Raw genomic sequence first — 19,212 nt, 5'->3', positions numbered from 1 at the left:
TGTGTCTGTTTTTGTGCCAGTACTATACCGTCTTGATGATTACAGCTTTGTAATGCAGCTTGAATAATCCAGAATTTGATGCCTCCAGCTTTGATTTTCTTTTTCAACGTAAGTTTGGCTATTTAGGGTCTTTTCTGGTTCCATACAAATTTTAGGATTGTTTGTTCTAGCACCCTGAAAAATACTATTAGTATTTTGATAGGGATTCTGTTGAAATGTGTACATTGCTTTGGGCACCTAAGTATCTTAGGATTTTTGGTGCAATTGTAAATGACATTGATTCCTGATTTCTCTTTCTGCTACTTCATTGTTAGTGTATAGAAATGCAGCTAACTTCTGTGCATTGATTTTATATCTTGGGACTTTGCTGAATTCCTGTATCACTTCTAGCAATTTTTTGTTAGAACCTTGAGTTTTCTACATAGGGTATCATGTTGTCCATAAAGAGTGAAAGTTTGACTTCTCCTTTGCCAATTTGGATGCCTTTCATTTCTTTTTGTTGTCTGATTGCTGAGGCTATGACTTCTAGTACTATATTGAACAACAGTGGTGATAGTGAACATCCCTGTCATATTCCTGATCTTAGAGGAAAAGCTCTCAGCTTTTTCCCTGCTGAGGATGATATTCACTGTGGATCTTTCATATATATGGCTCTTATGATGTTGAGGTATGTTCCCTTTATCCCTACATGTGGTGGTTTTTATCAAGAAGGGATACTGTGTGTTGTCAAACCCCTTTTCTGCATCTATTGAGAGGATTATATGGTTCTTGTCCTTTCTTTTATTAATGTGGTGTATCACATTGATTGATTTGTGGATATTGGACCACCTCTGCAGCCCAGGAATGAATCCCAGTTGGTCATGGTGAACAATCCTTTTACTGTAGTGTTGGATCCTATTGGCTCTATCTTGGTGAGAATTTTGGCATCCATGTTCATCAGGGATATTAGTCTGTAATTCTCCTTTTTGGTGGGGTCTTTGTCTGGTTTTGGGATATGGTAATGCTGGCCTCATAGAATGAGTTTGATAGTTTACCTTCCATTTCTATTTTTTTAAACAGTTTCAGAAGAATAGTTATTAATTCTTCTTTAAATGTCTGGTAGAATTCCCCTGCCAGACCAGCTGGCTCTGGACTCTTGTTTGTTGGGAGATTTTTGATGACTGCTTCAATTTCCTTGCTGGTTATATGTCTCTTCAGCTTTTCTATTTCTTCCTGTTTCAGTTGTGGTAGTCTATATATTTCTAGGAATGCATCCATATCTTCCAGGTTGTATAATTTGTTTGTATACAGTTGCTCATAATATATTCTTATAATTGTTTGTATTTCTTCAGTGTTGGTTGTGATCTCTCCTCTCCATTCGTGATTTTATTAATTTAGTCCTTTCTCTTTTAAGTCTAGCTAGGGGTTTATTAATCTTATTCTTTCAAAGAACCAGCTCCTTGTTTCATTGATGTGTTCAACTGTTTTTTTTTTTCGTTTTATTGATCTCTTCTCTAATCTTTATTATTTCTCTTCTCCTGCTGAGTTTAGGCTTTATTTGCTATTCTTTCTCCAACTCCTTTTGGTATGAGGTTAGGTTGTGTGTTTTTCCTGCTTATTGAGGAAGAACTGTCTATACTGCTATATACTTCCCTCGTAGGACCATCTTTGTTGCATTCCAAAAGTTTTGAATTGTTGTGTTTTCATTTTCATTTGCTTCCATGTATTTTAAAAAAATTCTTTAATTTCCTGTTTGACCCATTTATTCTTTTGTAGGATGTTCTTTAAACTCCATGTATTTGTGGTCCTTCCAAATTTCTTCTTGTGTTGACTTCAAGTTTCATAGCATTGTGGTCTGAAAATATGGATGGTATGATCATAATCGTTTTGTACTAGTTGGGATCGGATTTGTGACTCACTATGTGATCTCTTCTGGAGAATGTTCCATGTGCACTTGAGAAGAATGTGTATTCTGCTGCATTAGGATGATATGCTCTGAATATACCTGTGAAGTCCATCTGGTTCAGTATGTCATTCAAAGTCTGTTTCCTTGTTGATCTTCAGGTTAGATTATTTGTCCATTGCAGTGAGTAGGGTATTAAAGTCCCTACTATCATTGTATTATCATCAATGGGTTTCTTTATTTTTGTTATTAATCAGTTTACATATTTGGCTACTCCCATGTCAGGGGCATAAATATTTACAATTGTTAGATCTTCTTGTCGGATAGACCTGTTTATTATGATGCAGTGTCCTTTTCTCTTATTACAGTTTTTGGTTTAAAATCTAGTTTGTCTGATATAAGGATGGCTACTCCAGCATTCTTTTGATGTCCATTAGCATGCATGATAAATGGTTTTCTACCCCCTCACTTTCAATCTAGAGGTGTCTGTGTGTCTAAAATGAGTCTTTGATAAGCAACATATAGCGAGTCTTGTTTTTTAATCCACTCTGATTCCTTATATCTTTTGATTGGAACATTTAGTCCACTTACATTCAGAGTAATAATTGAGGATATGTATTTAGTGGCATTGTATTACCAGTAAAGTAGCTGTTCTTGTAGATTGTCTCTGTTTCTTTCTGGTCTTTGTTACTTTTGGGCTCTCTCTGTACCTTTAATATTTCTTGCAGGACTGATTTAGTGCTCACAAATTCCTTTAGTATTTGTTTGTCCTGGGAACTCTTTCTCTCTCTTTGTATTCTAAATGAGAGCCTTGCTCTATAAAGTATTCTTGGCTGTATACTTTACCCATTTATCACATTAAATATATCATGCCAGTCCTTTCTGGCCTGCCAGGTCTCTTTGTACAGGTCTGCTGCTAGCTTTATGTGTCTAACCTTGTGGGTTATGTGTCTAACCTGTTGTCCCAAACTGCTTTCAAGATTTTATCTTTGTAATTTGTAAGCTTCACTGTCATATATGTCGAGATGTTGACCTATTTTTGTTGATTTTGAGGGGAGTTCTCTGGACCTCTTGGACTTAAATGTCCATTTCTTTCCCAAATTAGGAACGTTATCAGCTATAATTTGTTCAAATAAACCTTCTGCCTCTTTTCCTGCTCCTTATCCTCTGGGACTCTTATAATTCATATATTATTTTACTTTATGGAATCTCTGAATTCCCTAAGTCTGCCTTCATGATCTAGTAGTTTTCTTTCCCTCTTCTTTTACCATCCTTATTTTCCATCATTTTATCTTCTATATCAATGATTCACTCTTCTGTTTTATTCATCCTTTTTTTTACGGCCTCCATCTTGGACTGCATCTTGATAATAGCATTTTTAATTTCAACTTAACTAGATTTTAGTTTTCTTTACTCTAGAGTAAGGGATTCTCTAGTGTCTTCTATGCTTTTTTTCAAGCCCAGCTAGTGTCTTTATAATCATTGTTTTAAATTCTAGTTCAGACATATTACTTGTATCCATATTGATTAAATCCCTGGCAGTGAGTACTACCACCAGATTCCAGCTCCAGACTCCACTAGGTTTTTCTTTTGGAGTGAGTTTCTCCATCTCGTCATTTTTGTCCAGGAAAGAAAAGCAGAAAGAAACAGGAAAAAAAAAGAATAATAACAACCACAACAACAGAAAACAAAACAAGATCTTGAGTATGTTTTGATCTGCTTGTTAAAAGAAACTAGATCCCCAAATAAGAAAGAAAAACGTATATATGTGAATATATAAATGTGAGTATAAATACATATATATGTGTATTAATATACAATGAAAGGAAGCAAAAATTATATAAAATACATATAAAAATTTAAAAAGAATTGAAAAAATAAAATAACTGAAAATATAATATTAAAAGACTAAAAAATAAAAATACAAAGAATAGTATATATTGTTTTCCCCAAGAGCTGAAGTTTTGTAGACTTCTATCATCAATAAACTTGGTGCAAGTGAGTTGTTCGTGGTGGTCTTCTGGGGGAGGCGTCTATTGCGCTGATTGTCAGGTGGACTACCTCTGGTGAAGTGCCTCCAGTATTCAGAGGGGCCAGGGCACAGAATAAGAGATCCAGACTCCACTAGGTGGCACTGTTTTGCTCCCTGAAGGCTTTCAGCACTAATGGGCTGGATGAATATGGTTGCACCCTGCTCTCTAGCCCCAGAGGTGAAAATTCACACCCCTCCTCTTCAGTGAACCCTCACAAAAAAGCAATCAATCACTCTTGTCTCCCTGGTTTCCATCAGAATTCTGTCCACCCAGCCTATGACCAAGCTTTTTTTATCTCCGGCATATGACTGAGTTTCAAAACTCCCAAATTTTAGGGACTCCCATAGCAGATTCACACTTTCCTCTTGGGGAGGGGATCTTGCCAGGCTTCTGCCTTTTGCTGGATCCTGTCCAGGAAAGCAGTTGCACAATCATCCAGTTGTTGCAGTTTATGGCAATACAGAGTAGAAAGCCTGCACCTAGACTCACTGTTTTCAGCCAACTTCTCTGCTCCTATGCCTGGGAACTCTGCCCCACTCTGCCCCCTGTTGTTCTTGCCATCCTAGGGATCCTGAGACCATCCTGTCACATCTGGGTTTTCATTCCACTTTGCCACCTGGGCACCTTTAAGCCAGGGATGTCCCCCACTGTAGCAGACTTCTAGAAGTTCCGAATTTGCTCTCCACTGCTTATAATACTTTACAGTAGCCTCCTTAAGCAGGCTCCCACCCCTTCATCATATCCTTTGGTATATCATATCAGATTCAAGTCTCTGCATCTCCTACCTCCTAAACTGTGATTTCTTTTCTACCTGTAGACTTGCAGCATTTATTTTTTCAGATTTCTGATTGATTTTTCAAGTATTCAGAATGATTTGATAACTATGTAGTTGTATTCGAGAGAGGAGACCAACTTTGGGTCCCCCAAGTACTCTGCCATCTTAATTTCTGGGACTGACATTTTAAATTGGGTAGCCAGAGTAGGCTTCCCTCAGAAAGTGAAATTTGAGCAAACATTTGAAGAAAGTGAGGGAGCCTGATAGTTACCTGGAGAAATAATATTCTAAGCAAAAGTAACTATTGCCGAAGTCTTGAAGCAAGAGCATAACTGGTGTATACAAGAAACAGGAAAGAGTCTAGAGGGGCTTAAGCAGAATAATTGAGAAAGGGGTAGGAGATGAAGACTGAGAGATAATAGGATATCTGATAGTACTGGATCTTAAAGGCACCTAAAAGAACTTAGACTTTTACTCTGAAATCAATAAACCAAAGTAAACTTTCCATATTATCAGAAGAAATGAATGCATAACTAAAATAAAGCAAGCCCAAACTATTTAGTAAATTATTTTTAAGAAGAAAGAGCAATAATAAAAGAAAGCATAAAATTTTTATAACATAATATTTGATGACTGAAAGATTAAATATGTTATATTAATAAGTGTAAATAGGCTGAACTTTCCCATTAAACGGTTCCCAGATTAGATCACCAAAAAAATTATTTAGAGTCATTTCTGAAAAAAACTCTGAAAGAATAACAAAGTTAGAGGGCAGGTAAAGATACAACAGACATATACAAACCAAAAAAAACCCACAGGGGTCATGATCTTAATATCAGACAAGATTGGTACAGTTAGTACAAGAAGCATTACATTAGGGAAAAGGACATATAAGATCTGTGTGAAGAAGACCTTAAAATGCTTCTCAGTGACACAAATATAGACTTAAAGGGAAAGGCTTACAAGGTTATTGGGTATGAAGACTCTAAATCATATGGAAGTCAGTTTCCCTTACTTACGTTAATCCATGGAGTTAATATCAAAAACAAAACAAAAAACTAGTCAGCATATATGGAGCAGTTTTCTACAAAGAATACATGTTATTTAAATAATCAAAAAGTTATTTATCATTTACACACACATTTGTTGCTCTGACCTGACCCTGAATATATCTTTTTGTGTTTTCTAGGTGCACCAGAGGCTCTCTTTCTGGCAGAATTTGGGAGTTGTTTATTGCAGTACTGTTGTGCCCTCTGATGGTAGGTTTTGGCAAATCCATTTTTTATGTCTCATTTTTTTTTCCTTAACTAAATATTTCTCATTCTGTAACATATAAACTTAAAAATCATACTCCTTCGCTTGAGATGGACTTAGAGTCAGACAGAGAAGCTGAGGGAGTGTGGTACTAAAGAAGAGAAAATTCAAATGAAAATACAGTGAATTTAGAGGAGAAATCAGAAAGAAAAACTAATAGACCCATCAGGTTTTCATAGAACATGGAATATTGTTATCTCATCTTTCCATTTATGTTTTAAAAATGGGGACATAGGTAATGTAAAGATCACAGAAGCACTGTTTTTGGTATTTCCTAACCATTGGGTCTTCATATTATGGATCATGATCAAACTCTCCAGCCCCTTTGTATCATCAGCACCTAGACAGAAGCATTTCAAAATCTGAGACCTCCTGCCCTGATCGTTTTTTTCTTCCCTTAGACTGAGGGCTGTAATACTCTTCTTTGATGTGAGAAAGAATGAACAGATGCTTAACAGATGCTTGGGAACCATACAGTCCTTTGATGTCCATGATGCTGCAAACTGGCAATAGGATAGAGGTGTTGGTAGTTATTACAGTAGTGGGAAATATGTTCACAGTTCTTACTGTCATTTTTCTTACCCAGTATTACACATCTACAGTTTAGATTGTTTGCTTTGGTTTGAATGTTACATATATTTCCTCTGTATCAAGTTTAGTTTGATAGAATTCTAATTCCAAATTTATAAACATTAATTTATGGGCAAAGCAACCATCAGGAGAACATCTAGCAAACTTATAGACACCAAAAGTGAAGAAACCTCAGAGGAATTTTGAAACTCCAAGAATCCCCTGTTACTCATCAAAATAAATACTTGCAGTGTTATCAGAATCCTCCCCTCACCCAAAGCTATTTAAACTTAATGCAGTTGCTGTTACCCTGTATGGAAATATTTCAATAGGGTGACAATGGTACAGTTATATTGGAGTATCTGGATTATTCTAGGACATAAATGCTAGTAGATTGCCCCTGTGTTGCATAAGGGGTTGAAAAGACACATACTTTAAAAAAAAAAAAAGCATGGCTCCCTAAATTCCTACCAATGCTATTGTCCTTCTCAAGAAAACCAACTCATATTAGTTATCAAGAAATAGAAGCACATAATTTTTAATGCAACTCATTGTCTTTACTGTCCCCAAATTATACATTTTTCTTATTTTTACTTCTAAACTGATTTTACCTTAGGTCTGTATAGCCTATGAGAAAACTCTGCCTAATACACAGCTACTTGAATAGAATTAGCCACCAGTAGTAAACATCTCTACCATTATTCATTGCTTTTAGTTGAGGCTGCTGGATCATACTCTTTATCAAATGAGGACCCCCATTTTTTAAAAGTACAAAATCCAAAATACCACCTTACATTTATATGCATAGTGGGTGTGTGTGTATATATACATGCCTAATCTATACTATCTCTCAGTAATTGCTTATTGTGCTGTTTGATACATCTTCTAATCATGACTATAATAGCTGATATAAAAGGTATATATTATCTTAAGTGTTTAACCTTCTTACCAGAGTAGCTTAAAAATTCTTTATTTTACTTATGTCAGAAATACTTTCAAAGATCTGGTGAAAGTTCTAGACTCTGTCTTTAAAGAAAAGTTATTTACATATATAGGAAATTTTACGCATAATTTCTTAGTGATACAAACTCCCCCAAACCAGCCCACGGACTCCCTAGTCCCATGTCTGTCAACTGGAGAACCACTTTGGATACATGGTGCACAGACACACATGTACACACCCACACCCATGCCCTTGTTCCCTTTCAGGAGAGGCATTATGCTTAGAGATTAAGTAAGAGATAGGTTTGGAGTCAAGAAGACCTGAGTGTACTCAGGTCAATTTCACGATTTAACCACCTTATAACCTTAGGAAGATAATTAACTTCTCACAGCCTCTTTTCTCTAGTAAAGAGAGAAAAACATACTTACCCTGCAGAAATGGTGCTTGTCCACTAGAAACACTCACTCTGTGAAGAATGCTAGTGGTAGTGTTAAATCCTGCTAATCTAAAAAATGTGGCTTGAGGCGTCTCATTTTAATCTCCCTGTGCCCCTGACCCCCTGACCCCCTGACACTCAAGTATAAAATAACTAACAGCACAGTTTTGATGATTGCATTGTTTATACCTACTTACAATGTTCAGAGCCTTCAGGGGATTCCCTTTCATGTTAATGAAAGTTAAGGATGAGAATAATTCTGCTACAGACAGGTTGAATGTATAATTGATCATCCATCTCAGGATACTTTTGAGGATGAAAAACGGACAACCAGAGTTTTCCTAACAATTTTTAATAGTATAAGCCAGGACACATCTTCACCTTAGCAATTGGGAAAGTAACAAAGGTGATCTAGGATAAGAACAAGGAAAATAAGCCTTTTCTAGCTGTCTTTATTTCTCTATCCAGAATGTAATGCTGCTAAATTAACCCTGTAATGCTGCTGTGTTGAGAATTGTGGTAGACAGTTGTGTTTATTTTGTACTTAACAAAAGGTACAAGATTTCCTTACAAGAATTGTTTGAGGGCAAATCATGTTAGTAATGAAGGGTCATTCAAAATTCCTGTTTAAGAATAATCATCTGTTTAATCAGCCGAAATATAGATAATATATAAATTCTTAACCTAAGGTCTGTGAGTGGTTTGGAGAACTAAATATGTGCCCCAACTTTTTTTTGGTCTTTGTCCTGTTACCTGTTTACCTTATTGAGATAGATTTTACATACTATAAAATTCACCTATTGTGTCAAAGCATCATAACTGTCCAGCTTAAGATTACTTCCTTCACCTCAAAAAGTTTCCTTGTTCCTGTTTTGCAGTCATTCCCTTCTCCCACCTTATGCCTCAGACAGCCACTAATCTGCTTTCTGCCTCTAATAATTAAATCTTTTCCTGAAATGTCTTGTAAATCGATTCATATATAATATGTAGTCTCTTTTTACATGTCATAATGTTTTATAGTTTGTTTTACATATCAAAATGCTTTTGAGGTTTATCCATGTTGTGGTGGGTGTTGCAGTTCTTTATTTTTATTGCTGAGAAATATTCTAGTATATGGACATATCACATTTGGTTTATTCACCAATGAAAAATGTTTGGATTGTTTTCCATTTTGGACTGTTAATACTTCTGGTATCAACATTTGTTTATAAGTCTGTGTGAACATATGTTTTCATTTCTCTTGAGTAGATAGTGGAATGGCTAGATTATATGGTATATGCTTGACTTTTGAAGAAATTACAAGACTGTTTTCCAAAGTGGCTGTACTACTTTGCATTTCCACCAGCAACATACAAGTGTTCCAGTTTCCCTGCATCCTCCCCAACACTTGTCAATTGGATCAGTCTTCTTGATTATAGATATTTTAGTGGATATGTAGTATTATTTCAGTGTGGGGTATTTTTTTTAAGAATTTATTTATTTATTTGAGAGAAGGAGGGGCGAGGGAGAAGAAGCAGAGTCTCCCACTGAGCTTGGAGCCTGCCAAGGGGGCGCCATCCCAGGACTGTGGGATCATGACCTCAGCTTATTGTTTGAGTCCTCTTGTTTTATTAATGGCCACTCGTATATACATTTGGAAATTCTGTGTTTATTGTCATTGCCGTGTTGAGGGCACAAACTACCCCACCACTATCTTTCATTCCAACTTTTAAGAAACTTGACAACAAAAAAGAAATGAAATCACCTAATCACCAAAGATGCTAGAACACGAAGCCTTAGTTTTTTAATGTGGCAGAGTTCTCACCAACCTAAGAATGAAGTTGGGAAAGCTGAAACAGCTTATAGTTTTCCATTTTTATTTATATATATATTTTTAAATTTTTAAAAAATATTTTATTTATTCATGAGAGAGAGAGAGAGAGAGAAGCAGGCTCCATGCAGGGAGCCCAATGCAGGACTCAATCCTGGGACCCCAGGATCACGCCCTGGATCAAAGGCAAATGCTAAACCTCTGAGCCACCCAGGGATCCCTTCGTTTTCCATTTTTAAAATATATCTTACAGTTTGGAATTTTTGTTCTAAGTAGAAGTTTCAGTTAGGAACCATCAAAATGTGATTGAATTTGTTCGATCACAAAACCCTTTTTTGAAAAGGTTCTATAAAATTCACTTTCACATTGCCAAGAAAAGCTGCTACATGAAATTGGAAAGACCTTTAAGTTTTATGTCCTGACAGTTTTGAACCGACTTAGCTTGGAGTAGAAGCGGATTTATTTCAAATTTCAGATGATGTCATCCATTCTAGGATTGCTGTCATTTATTCCAGTATTTTGAAGTTTTGAAGGAATTGAAAACTATCCCATTTCCCTTCAGAATGCACCTTGATGAAACCAGTGATTTCTTCTGGGGAGTTATTTCCTAGGGTTTGTCCGTTAATAAGCATGTTGACACAATCAAAAATAAAATCTCAAATATGTGAGATTCTCTTACAGAAATTAAAAAAGCTGTTAACATTAATGGCTGTCACCATCTTTGAAAGACTGTTAAATTTCTTTGCCAAAATAACTACCAGAAAAAAATTTTTCTTGATGCTAAGGCAGATCTTGGTACTCTGCACAGATGGTTCATCTTCCAAGCTTAGTAACATGCATATTTACATTGCCTCTGAGAAGAAAGGAGCCCCACCCATTGTAATAATACATTCGGTTTGTTTTTCTTCCTTGGCACCTACTAGAGTTGAAGGCTCTTCCAACAGCCCTAAAAGAATCCTTGCCTACCACCACAGAAGTAATCATCATGAGAAGAAGATTTTATCAGTATAGAAAATTTTCCATTGCTTGATTAAACTTTGGACAAGAGTTTGCTTTTTAAAAGAAGAGAAAATTTAGTACAAGGAAGTGTTTACTTATAGCTTGAGTTATTTAGGGATATTTGGGACTTCATGAATGAGCATGTTCGCCAATTCAGGACCTTGCAGTCATTATGATGAATTTGATAGAACAATCCTGAGTTCTTTTATCCAAGGAATAATTAGAAATAGACAACCTTGTGAATTTCTCAATTGCTGGAGGAAAGTTTCTCTGGGGCTAGTCATGAATGGAAAGCTTTATCAGCTTCTCTACAAGAATTGAAAAGCCTCAGGGCTCTTGAAGATTACCTCCACTCAGAAACCTTAAAATTGAATTTTGGATTTGTAATCTTTTCACTTTTAATGCTGCCTCAAAACAGTGATATGAATTCAATTCTAAGAGTCTTAGAAATTCTTAGGTTCCATACACATACCTAGCCTACCATCATCATGTGGCAAAGTGAGCTGTGATTATATTTGTTACCACATATCTTTACCAGAGTCTCAGAGTTTTCATAACTTCTTTTCATGAAAACAGAAAGGCACAACCTTTTAGATATCAAAGATGATAAACAAGTTAACTATGTTCCCAAACCAGGCCATTATGTGGCTTCTTAATGTAAACCAAACAATAGAAGCCTTATAAGTGAAATAGTTGTTTATAAAAAATTAAACTTTAAGTCATACAATTTTGTTTTATCTCTTTAGAGAAGCAGGAAATGACCATTAATTTGGGATTTAAAATGAGGAAAATACTTAAGTTTTTGGTCAACATTTATTTTAAAAATATTATCAATGTAGTAGTTTGCTTGGTCTGCCATAATAACAAAATAGCATAGGCTGGGTGGCTTAAACAATAAAAATTTATTTTTTCACAGTTCTGGAGGCTGGAAGTCTGAGGCCAGGGTGCCAGCATGGTCTGGTTCTGATAAGAAATCTGTTAGCTTGCAGATAGCTACCTTGTCTCTGTGTTCTCACATGGTAGGGGGATGGGGAGATTCCTTACTTGTCCTAACAGATTAGGGCCCCACCTTTATGACCTCATTTAACCTTAGTTACTTCCCAAAGACCCATCTCCAGATAGTCACACTGGGAATTAGAGCTTCAACATATGAATTGCGCAGGGATACATAATTCAGTACATAGTGGGCAATATGAAGGAGATCAGTTTCTGATGCATTAAAATAAATTATATCTAAAATTTTTATGTATAAATTATTGGAATTTTTTCAGGAAATAGGGCCAAAGGAGGAATCCATATCTTTACAGTGTCTCAAAGAGGTCAGTTATCCAAAAATACTAAGAAACATGGAATTGTTTTGTATAGCATACACTGTTTTTCTTCTTGTTGCCCTCAGTGGAACAAGTCAAATTTCTTATCTTGAGATTTAAAGGCATGATTGGAAATTTTCCATGGATGTATTCTGATTGATTGATTGATTGATTGATATTCTGATTTTAGACTTTGGGTTTTAAGACCTTAGTTTTTAGGAAAGTTGGGAGAAACTATTAAAGCAGGTATTTTTTTCACATATTCTGATTGAATCTTCAGAGCAGCCTTGTGAGATTTTTGAACCCCTGTGTTATAAGAGAGGTTATAATGAGGTTATAGTGAGAAAACTAATGTACAATTATTTTCAGTAGTGTGCCCATGGATTCAAGGTGTCCTCTGTGGTAGAACTTGAGTACTATCAAATCTGAGATTCCAAAACCATACTATTTCAACTGCATTCCACTGTCCTCACTTTAGGACTGTATTCTGCTTCTCACTACCCAGAAATTAAAGTGGGTCAAAGGTCAACGTTTAATAAAGTTACTTTCACAGCACCCAATCAAGAACATTAACTTTTATTTTATTTTATTTTTATTTTTTTTTAAATTTTTTTAAATTTATTTATTTATGATAGTCACACACACAGAGAGAGAGAGAGAGAGAGAGAGAGAGGCAGAGACACAGGCAGAGGGAGAAGCAGGCTCCATGCACCATATGGGATTCGATCCCGGGTCTCCAGGATCGTGCCCTGAGCCAAAGGCAGGCGCCAAACCACTGCGCCACCCAGGGATCCCATATTTTTAAAGATCTTATTTATTTATTCATAAGAGACAGAGAGGCAGAGACACAGGCAGAGGGGGAAGCAGGCTCCTCGTGAGGAGTCTAATGTAGGACATGATCCCAGGACCCTGGGATCACGACATGCCAAAGGCAGATGCTCAACCGCTGAGCCACCCAGGCATCCCAAGAGCATTACTTTTGAAAGGAAAAAAAGTTACAGTACTATATTGGGACAGGACTTCATTTTTACAAAAGCAAACAAAAATGTTTAATTCTCAGTAGAATGAGTGCATGAACAAAAAGAAAGGAGGGGATGACCTTTTAGCATAAATGGTTTTGACATGTATGAGAAATATTTTCATTAACTCATTTTAAAAGAACCAGAATTAACAAAAGGTACATAAGTTATACAGCTATTTAACATCAGATTGATGATACCATATATTCAAAGATGATTTACAACTTTGTGTTTTTCCAGCTTTCATCATTTAAGCTTCATAATAACTTCACAAAAATAGTTTTTACATAGTTTATAGAGATTCGGTTTTACAAATACTGATTCACTTGAGGTATAAAGTGAAATATGTAGTTGATGTGATTAAAATTAATTTTAGGGGTGCCTGGGTAGCTCATTCAGTAAGCATCTGACTAATGGTTTCCACCCAGGTCATGATCCCAGGGTCCTGAGGTCAAGCATCAGACTTTGTGCTTAACAGGGAGTCTGTTTGTCCCTCTCCCTCTGCTCCTCCCTCTTCTCTTTCCTGACCCCTCAAATAAATAAATTCTTTTTTTAAAAATTAATTTATATTACTGGTTAGAAAGAGACAACTGGATTAATCAATCTATTAAAGTTACAATTATATAATTGGGATTTCTTATTGCTATGGAAAAATGTTATCTATAAAACATATATTAAGAATAATATTTTATGTCCTTTATTGAAGGACATATTTGAAGGACATAAAAGAAGATGAAAATAGATTAGAGTTATAACACATTAATGAATGTGAAGACAATATTGTAAAAATGTCAGCTCCCCTCACATGAATTTATAAACTCCAGTGCAATGCTAATCTAAACCCCAACAGTAACTGCTGAACTTACTCAAAAACTCATACGAACGAATAAAACTATACAAATACCTGAGATAAATTTGGAGTACAAAAGGGGAGAAGGTTTGCCCTAACCACGTATTCCATATACTAGGATGTATTTTTAAAACCATAATAGGGATCCCTGGGTGGCGCAGCGGTTTGGCGCCTGCCTTTGGCTCAGGGCGCGATCCTGGAGACCCGGGATCGAATCCCATATGGGATGCGATCCTGGAGACCCGGGATCGAATCCCATATGGGGCTCCCGGTGCATGGAGCCTGCTTCTCCCTCTGCCTGTGTCTCTGCCTCTCTCTCTCTCTCTCTTTCTCTCTCTCTCTCTCACTATCATAAATAAATAAATTTAAAAAAAATAAAAAAATAAAAAAAAACTTATAAAAAAAAATAAATAAATAAAACCATAATAATCAAAACAGTGAAATACTGGTTCAGGAAAGATCTTAGGGTCAGATTAGAGGAACATTGCATATATGGAAATTTGACGTATGATAGAATTAACATTGTAAATCAGGAGAAAAGGCAGACTATTCAATAAATGCTGCTGTTAAATTTGACTTCTTACCTCATAGAAGTAAATTCCAGATGGCATAAGGAGTAAAATGTGAAACAAAGAGCTCAAAAAGGAAAAGAAAATTTGGCCAAATTTATATTGGAAACTAAAAACAAGGAGTGCTGGTAGCTCTCTTAGCTTTCTTCTTATTTAGAATAAGAATAAAAAATCTGGTTTTTCAATGGATGAATAAATTGTGGTATATTCATACAATGAAATTCTACATAGGACTTTAAATGAATGATCCAGAAATGTGATTCAATTTGGATAAATCTCAAAGCATTATTGAGCATAGAAGGCAAGTTGTAGAAGGTTGAATACAGTGCAACCATTTATGTAATATCTAAGTACATGTAAAAACCATGCAAAATTTAGTTATTAATACCATATAGCAAATATGGCAATACTTAGTGGCTTAAAACAATAACAATCCATTATTTCTTGTTTTTATGCATTTGGAATTCAGGAGCAGTTTAGCTGGGCAATTCAGGATCTCATGGGGTTGCTACAATCATCTAAAGGTTTGACTGGGGCTAGAGGATTCAATTCTAAGGTGATTCACTATATGGCTGAGAAGTTGGTACTGGCTCTTGATAGGAGACTCCACTTCTTCTCAATGTTGGCTTCTCCATAGGGCTGCAGAATTGTCCTTGTGGCTACTGGGTTTCCTCAGAGCAAGTGATCCAAGAGAGCAAGACAGAAGCTACAGTCTTTTATGCATAGCCTGGGAAGTTACACACCATCACATCTGCTGTATTCTACTGATTTTGACAGACCAGCCCTGATTTGATGTGGGATGGGACCACACAAGGATATGAATACCTAGAGGCAAGGATCATAGAGAGCCATCATAAAGGCTGGCTTCCATATACTATATATGGTATATTGAGCTGTGTCTGTGTCTGTCTGTGTGTGTCTGTCTGCCTGCCTGCTTGTATGTATATAATGGATGGGAATGCTAAACACCAAATACCAACTTCAAGATAGTGGTTTCCTTTGAAAAAAGAAAGATTATTCTGTTTAAGTGTAGATAATGTTTTGAACAGGAGCAAGGCTGAAATAAAGTAAGGAGTCCAATTACAGTGTAGCTGATAGAAGAAAGGTGTTGTTGGCCTGGACTAAGAAGATGTTGGTAGTGGAGAGAATTGGAAGGATTAAAGATGTTTAGGAAAAAGAATGAAAGACCATGGTGACTGATTAGATAAGAAGAATATCATGTTCTGGTTCTTAGAGTAGTCAGGGACATCAGACAATTTTCTGAATTAGGCAGTTGTTAAATAATGGTGGTGTTATTGACTGAGATGAGAATTGTCAGAGATGAGTGGTAGTGGTTCGGGGAAGATTATTAAATTTTAGGATTTTTTGAGTTTGAGGTATGTATATAGGAAACTTAGCAGAGAATTGAATATAGATTTGGGACATGAGCAGCATTTAGATGGTACCTGACAACATGAAAGGACATGAGATTGCCTAGAGAGTATATGGATTGAGAAGCACAAAGACTGGGGGCAAAGCACTGAGAAACTTTCAAAAGGGATGAATAGGGGAAGAAGAACCCATGAAGGAAAATGAGAAAGTGTAGACAGAAAGATACAAAACAACCAGGAGAGTATGAAATCACAGAAGCCAAAAGGAAAACTTTTTATAAAGTGAAGGAATAGGTGGACATATTAGATATTCCTAAAACAAGCAAGTTAAGGGCTAACATTACCACTGAATTTAGCAACCTAAATCCCATATGACCTGGAAGATAATGACTTGTTAGTCATTTTTGGATGAAATCCAAAGCCACTTTGCATTGGGTTGAACCTTAAAAATATCATTTAACCATAATGGACTTTATTGTTCTTAGCTGCAAAAGAAGGACAAAGTCTATATGATTTCTCTGTCTCTTCCAACACTAAAAGTCTATGCTTACAGTTCACATTTTTTATGCATAGTAATGCAGAAAGAAGAAAAGAAACAGACAAGATATTAAACCACTGAAATCTTATATCATATAAGGTTCACCTCTAAGTAGCTTTGCAAAAAACACCCTATATGTGCTTCCTTATAATACCAGTTCCCTTTCGTAAGTCCTTAAGATATATACAGTCATGTTCATACATGAGATGATCTATTTTGAAGGACTTTACCCATGGTTTTGGACATCAAAGAAGTTTCCTAAATGAACTTAACATTCCTACTTAACAATTGGCTAAAAAATAAGCATTTCTACCTTACAACTTTTTCTGTACCTGATGCCCTAAAGACTTTTTTTTTTTTTTAATGTAGTCCTTCTTTAACCCCAAATGTCTATTGTCCTTGCACTTCTCTTAGTCTGGAAAATCCCTTGCTTTTTTGTTTTTATGTGTGAATCCACTGTCATATTCTCCTTCTCAATATTCATATTGGTTGACCCATAATTTCTGGATTTCTTTGAAGCAGACTACCTCAGAACATACTTAGGTTATTTTCTTATATTACTGAAATGGAAATCAAAGCAAAAGATTAAAAATAAACCCCAGGGAAGAACTCCTGGTGTAATTTGCACTTAAAAAGAATTTTTGTCTCTAGAGAATAGGAGCTGACAATTGTCAGTAGCTTGTAAATACCCATTGTGACTTAGCTACAACCAGCAGCTATTTTACATATTGTTAAACTTGAGGAGCTTGGGTAATTGTTCTTTGGTTGCAAACCAAGAAATCTGACATTTACATTACAATCTAGTGTGTGGGAATGAAGGAGGCTTAGGATTTATTTCAAAAACAGTGTTATAATGAAGGTTTGTCAGTCCTGAATTGTGTTATTCCATGCAGAGTTTCTCAAAGCTTTCATGTTTCACTCCTTTGAAAGGCTTCATGATCTTTAGTGTAAAAAAGTGGCTGAGAAAGACCTTAATTTTCTCTGTTGACTTCATCTCCGTTATTTTAAAACAGTAACCCCTAAGCACTTAACCTGCAAAACTGAAGCTTTAGTGAAATCTTCCATGCTTTTGCATTTAAGATTCCCATCTTTAAAAAAAAAAAAAAAAGATTCCCATCTTTTATTTAAATTCACCTCTGTCGGGGCAGCCCGGGTGGCTCAGCGGTTTAGGGCCGCCTTTGGCCCAGGGCCTGATCCTGGAGCCCGGGATCGAGTCCCATGTCGGGCTCCCTGCATGGAGCCTGCTTCTCTCTCTGCCTGTGTCTCTGCCCCCCGCCTTGAAAAAATAAAATAAAATATTTAAAAATAATAATAATAAATTAACCTCTGTCTACTTCTTGAAATCTGTGGCAGAATAGTTTTTTCACATATAGAAAGAAGATAAGGGGGTGGGGCACAGAAATAAATAAGTCACCCAATTTTATGATGCCATCATCATCACTGCCTTTAGAAGTGAGGATATTCATATTAATGGCTCTGACTTTAAGGAAACACTGGATTGCTAAGGATTCTTTTAGCAATGGCAAAGAAACTGACAATTTCCAGATATCTTTAGACATTGAAAACTTTAGATAGTACTTATTATAAAGTTCATATTATTATCTTTGGCCTCTTCTTCCTAAAGAAATATAAACTACCCGTTTGGAAGAATTAAAGAAATAGAGATTTCTGTCTTTTAAATTTTTATGTAAAAATTCAAATCATGTATACACAGAGGATTAACTACTATGGGAATTGCTGCCCTACTGTTAACAACAAAACCACCAGACAAAATATGTAAAACAAATTTGTTTAGACATTGGACAATAAGGACAAGATTGTGACCTCTGAGAGAAGAAGAGCAAATGGGATTGACCTTATATTGCCTCAGCTCACAGCCTGAAATTTTGGCTAAATTCTAAACCACAAGACCAGGCTAGAATAACTTCCAATATCAATTACCAGAAATTGTAAAATGGATAATTCTTAGTACTCATACAGGGCCAGAAATCATTAGACTTCCCTCCAGCCAGAGAAGAGGTATCACTGAATATATGAATGTTCAATGTGCATTGAATCTTAGAAGTGGGGCCAAATTTGGCCCTATAACAAAGTAATCTCTAGATCTGTCCTAAGAAACTTTCTAAAGGACCTGAAAGGATCAAAATAGCATGCAACCAATGATACAACAAGATCCAGCACTTAATGTAAAATCACAATGTCTAACTCCAAATCAAAAATTACTAGGCAAATGAAGAAGGGGGGAAAAAGAAAAGAAAAATTAGTCAATAGAAACAGATCTAGAAACAACAGATGATGGAATTAATAGACAAGGATTTTAAAATAGTTACTATAAATGTTTTTATATTCAGGAGAGAAAAGGAAAATAAGCATAAAACGAAGAAAATAGAACATACAAAAATAAACAGATGTAACTTCAAGAGATGAAACAAATAATATCTGAGATGAAAAGCAGTTGTATAGGGAACTGACAACATATTTAAACACTCCAGAAATATCGGTGACATTGAAGTGTATGGCAGTTAAAACTAACCAAAGTTAATCTGGGAGGGGGGAGAAAACCTGAAATACATGAAGAGAGCCTCAGTGCCCTGTGAGACAGCACTACATCATCTAATAGAAGTATAAATGGAATCTGAGAAGGAGAGGAGTAAGAGCTAGAAAAAATACTTGTGTAATACCAAAGTTTTTCAAATTTGATGAAAACTATGAGCTCATAGATCTAAGAAATTTAATAACTCCCATGTTAGAATACTTATAAAGCCATAGAAAGGAACATTATAATCAAATTATT

At 35.8% G+C, this 19,212-nt stretch overlaps 1 protein-coding gene across 1 annotated transcript in view; it reads left to right on the top strand.

Annotated features, from left to right (window-relative positions):
* MCU (mitochondrial calcium uniporter) overlaps positions 1-19,212 on the top strand; it is a 195,121-nt gene that overhangs the window by 148,809 nt on the left and 27,100 nt on the right. The window contains 1 exon segment of the mRNA XM_055325882.1: positions 5,880-5,949. Coding sequence (XP_055181857.1) covers positions 5,880-5,949 — 70 coding nt within the window.

The sequence above is a fragment of the Nyctereutes procyonoides genome, unplaced genomic scaffold, assembly GCF_905146905.1.
Source record: "Nyctereutes procyonoides isolate TBG_1078 unplaced genomic scaffold, NYPRO_anot_genome, whole genome shotgun sequence".
In the NCBI taxonomy this organism is placed as follows: Eukaryota; Metazoa; Chordata; class Mammalia; order Carnivora; family Canidae; genus Nyctereutes; species Nyctereutes procyonoides.
This window is presented reverse-complemented; position numbering and strand designations above follow the sequence as displayed.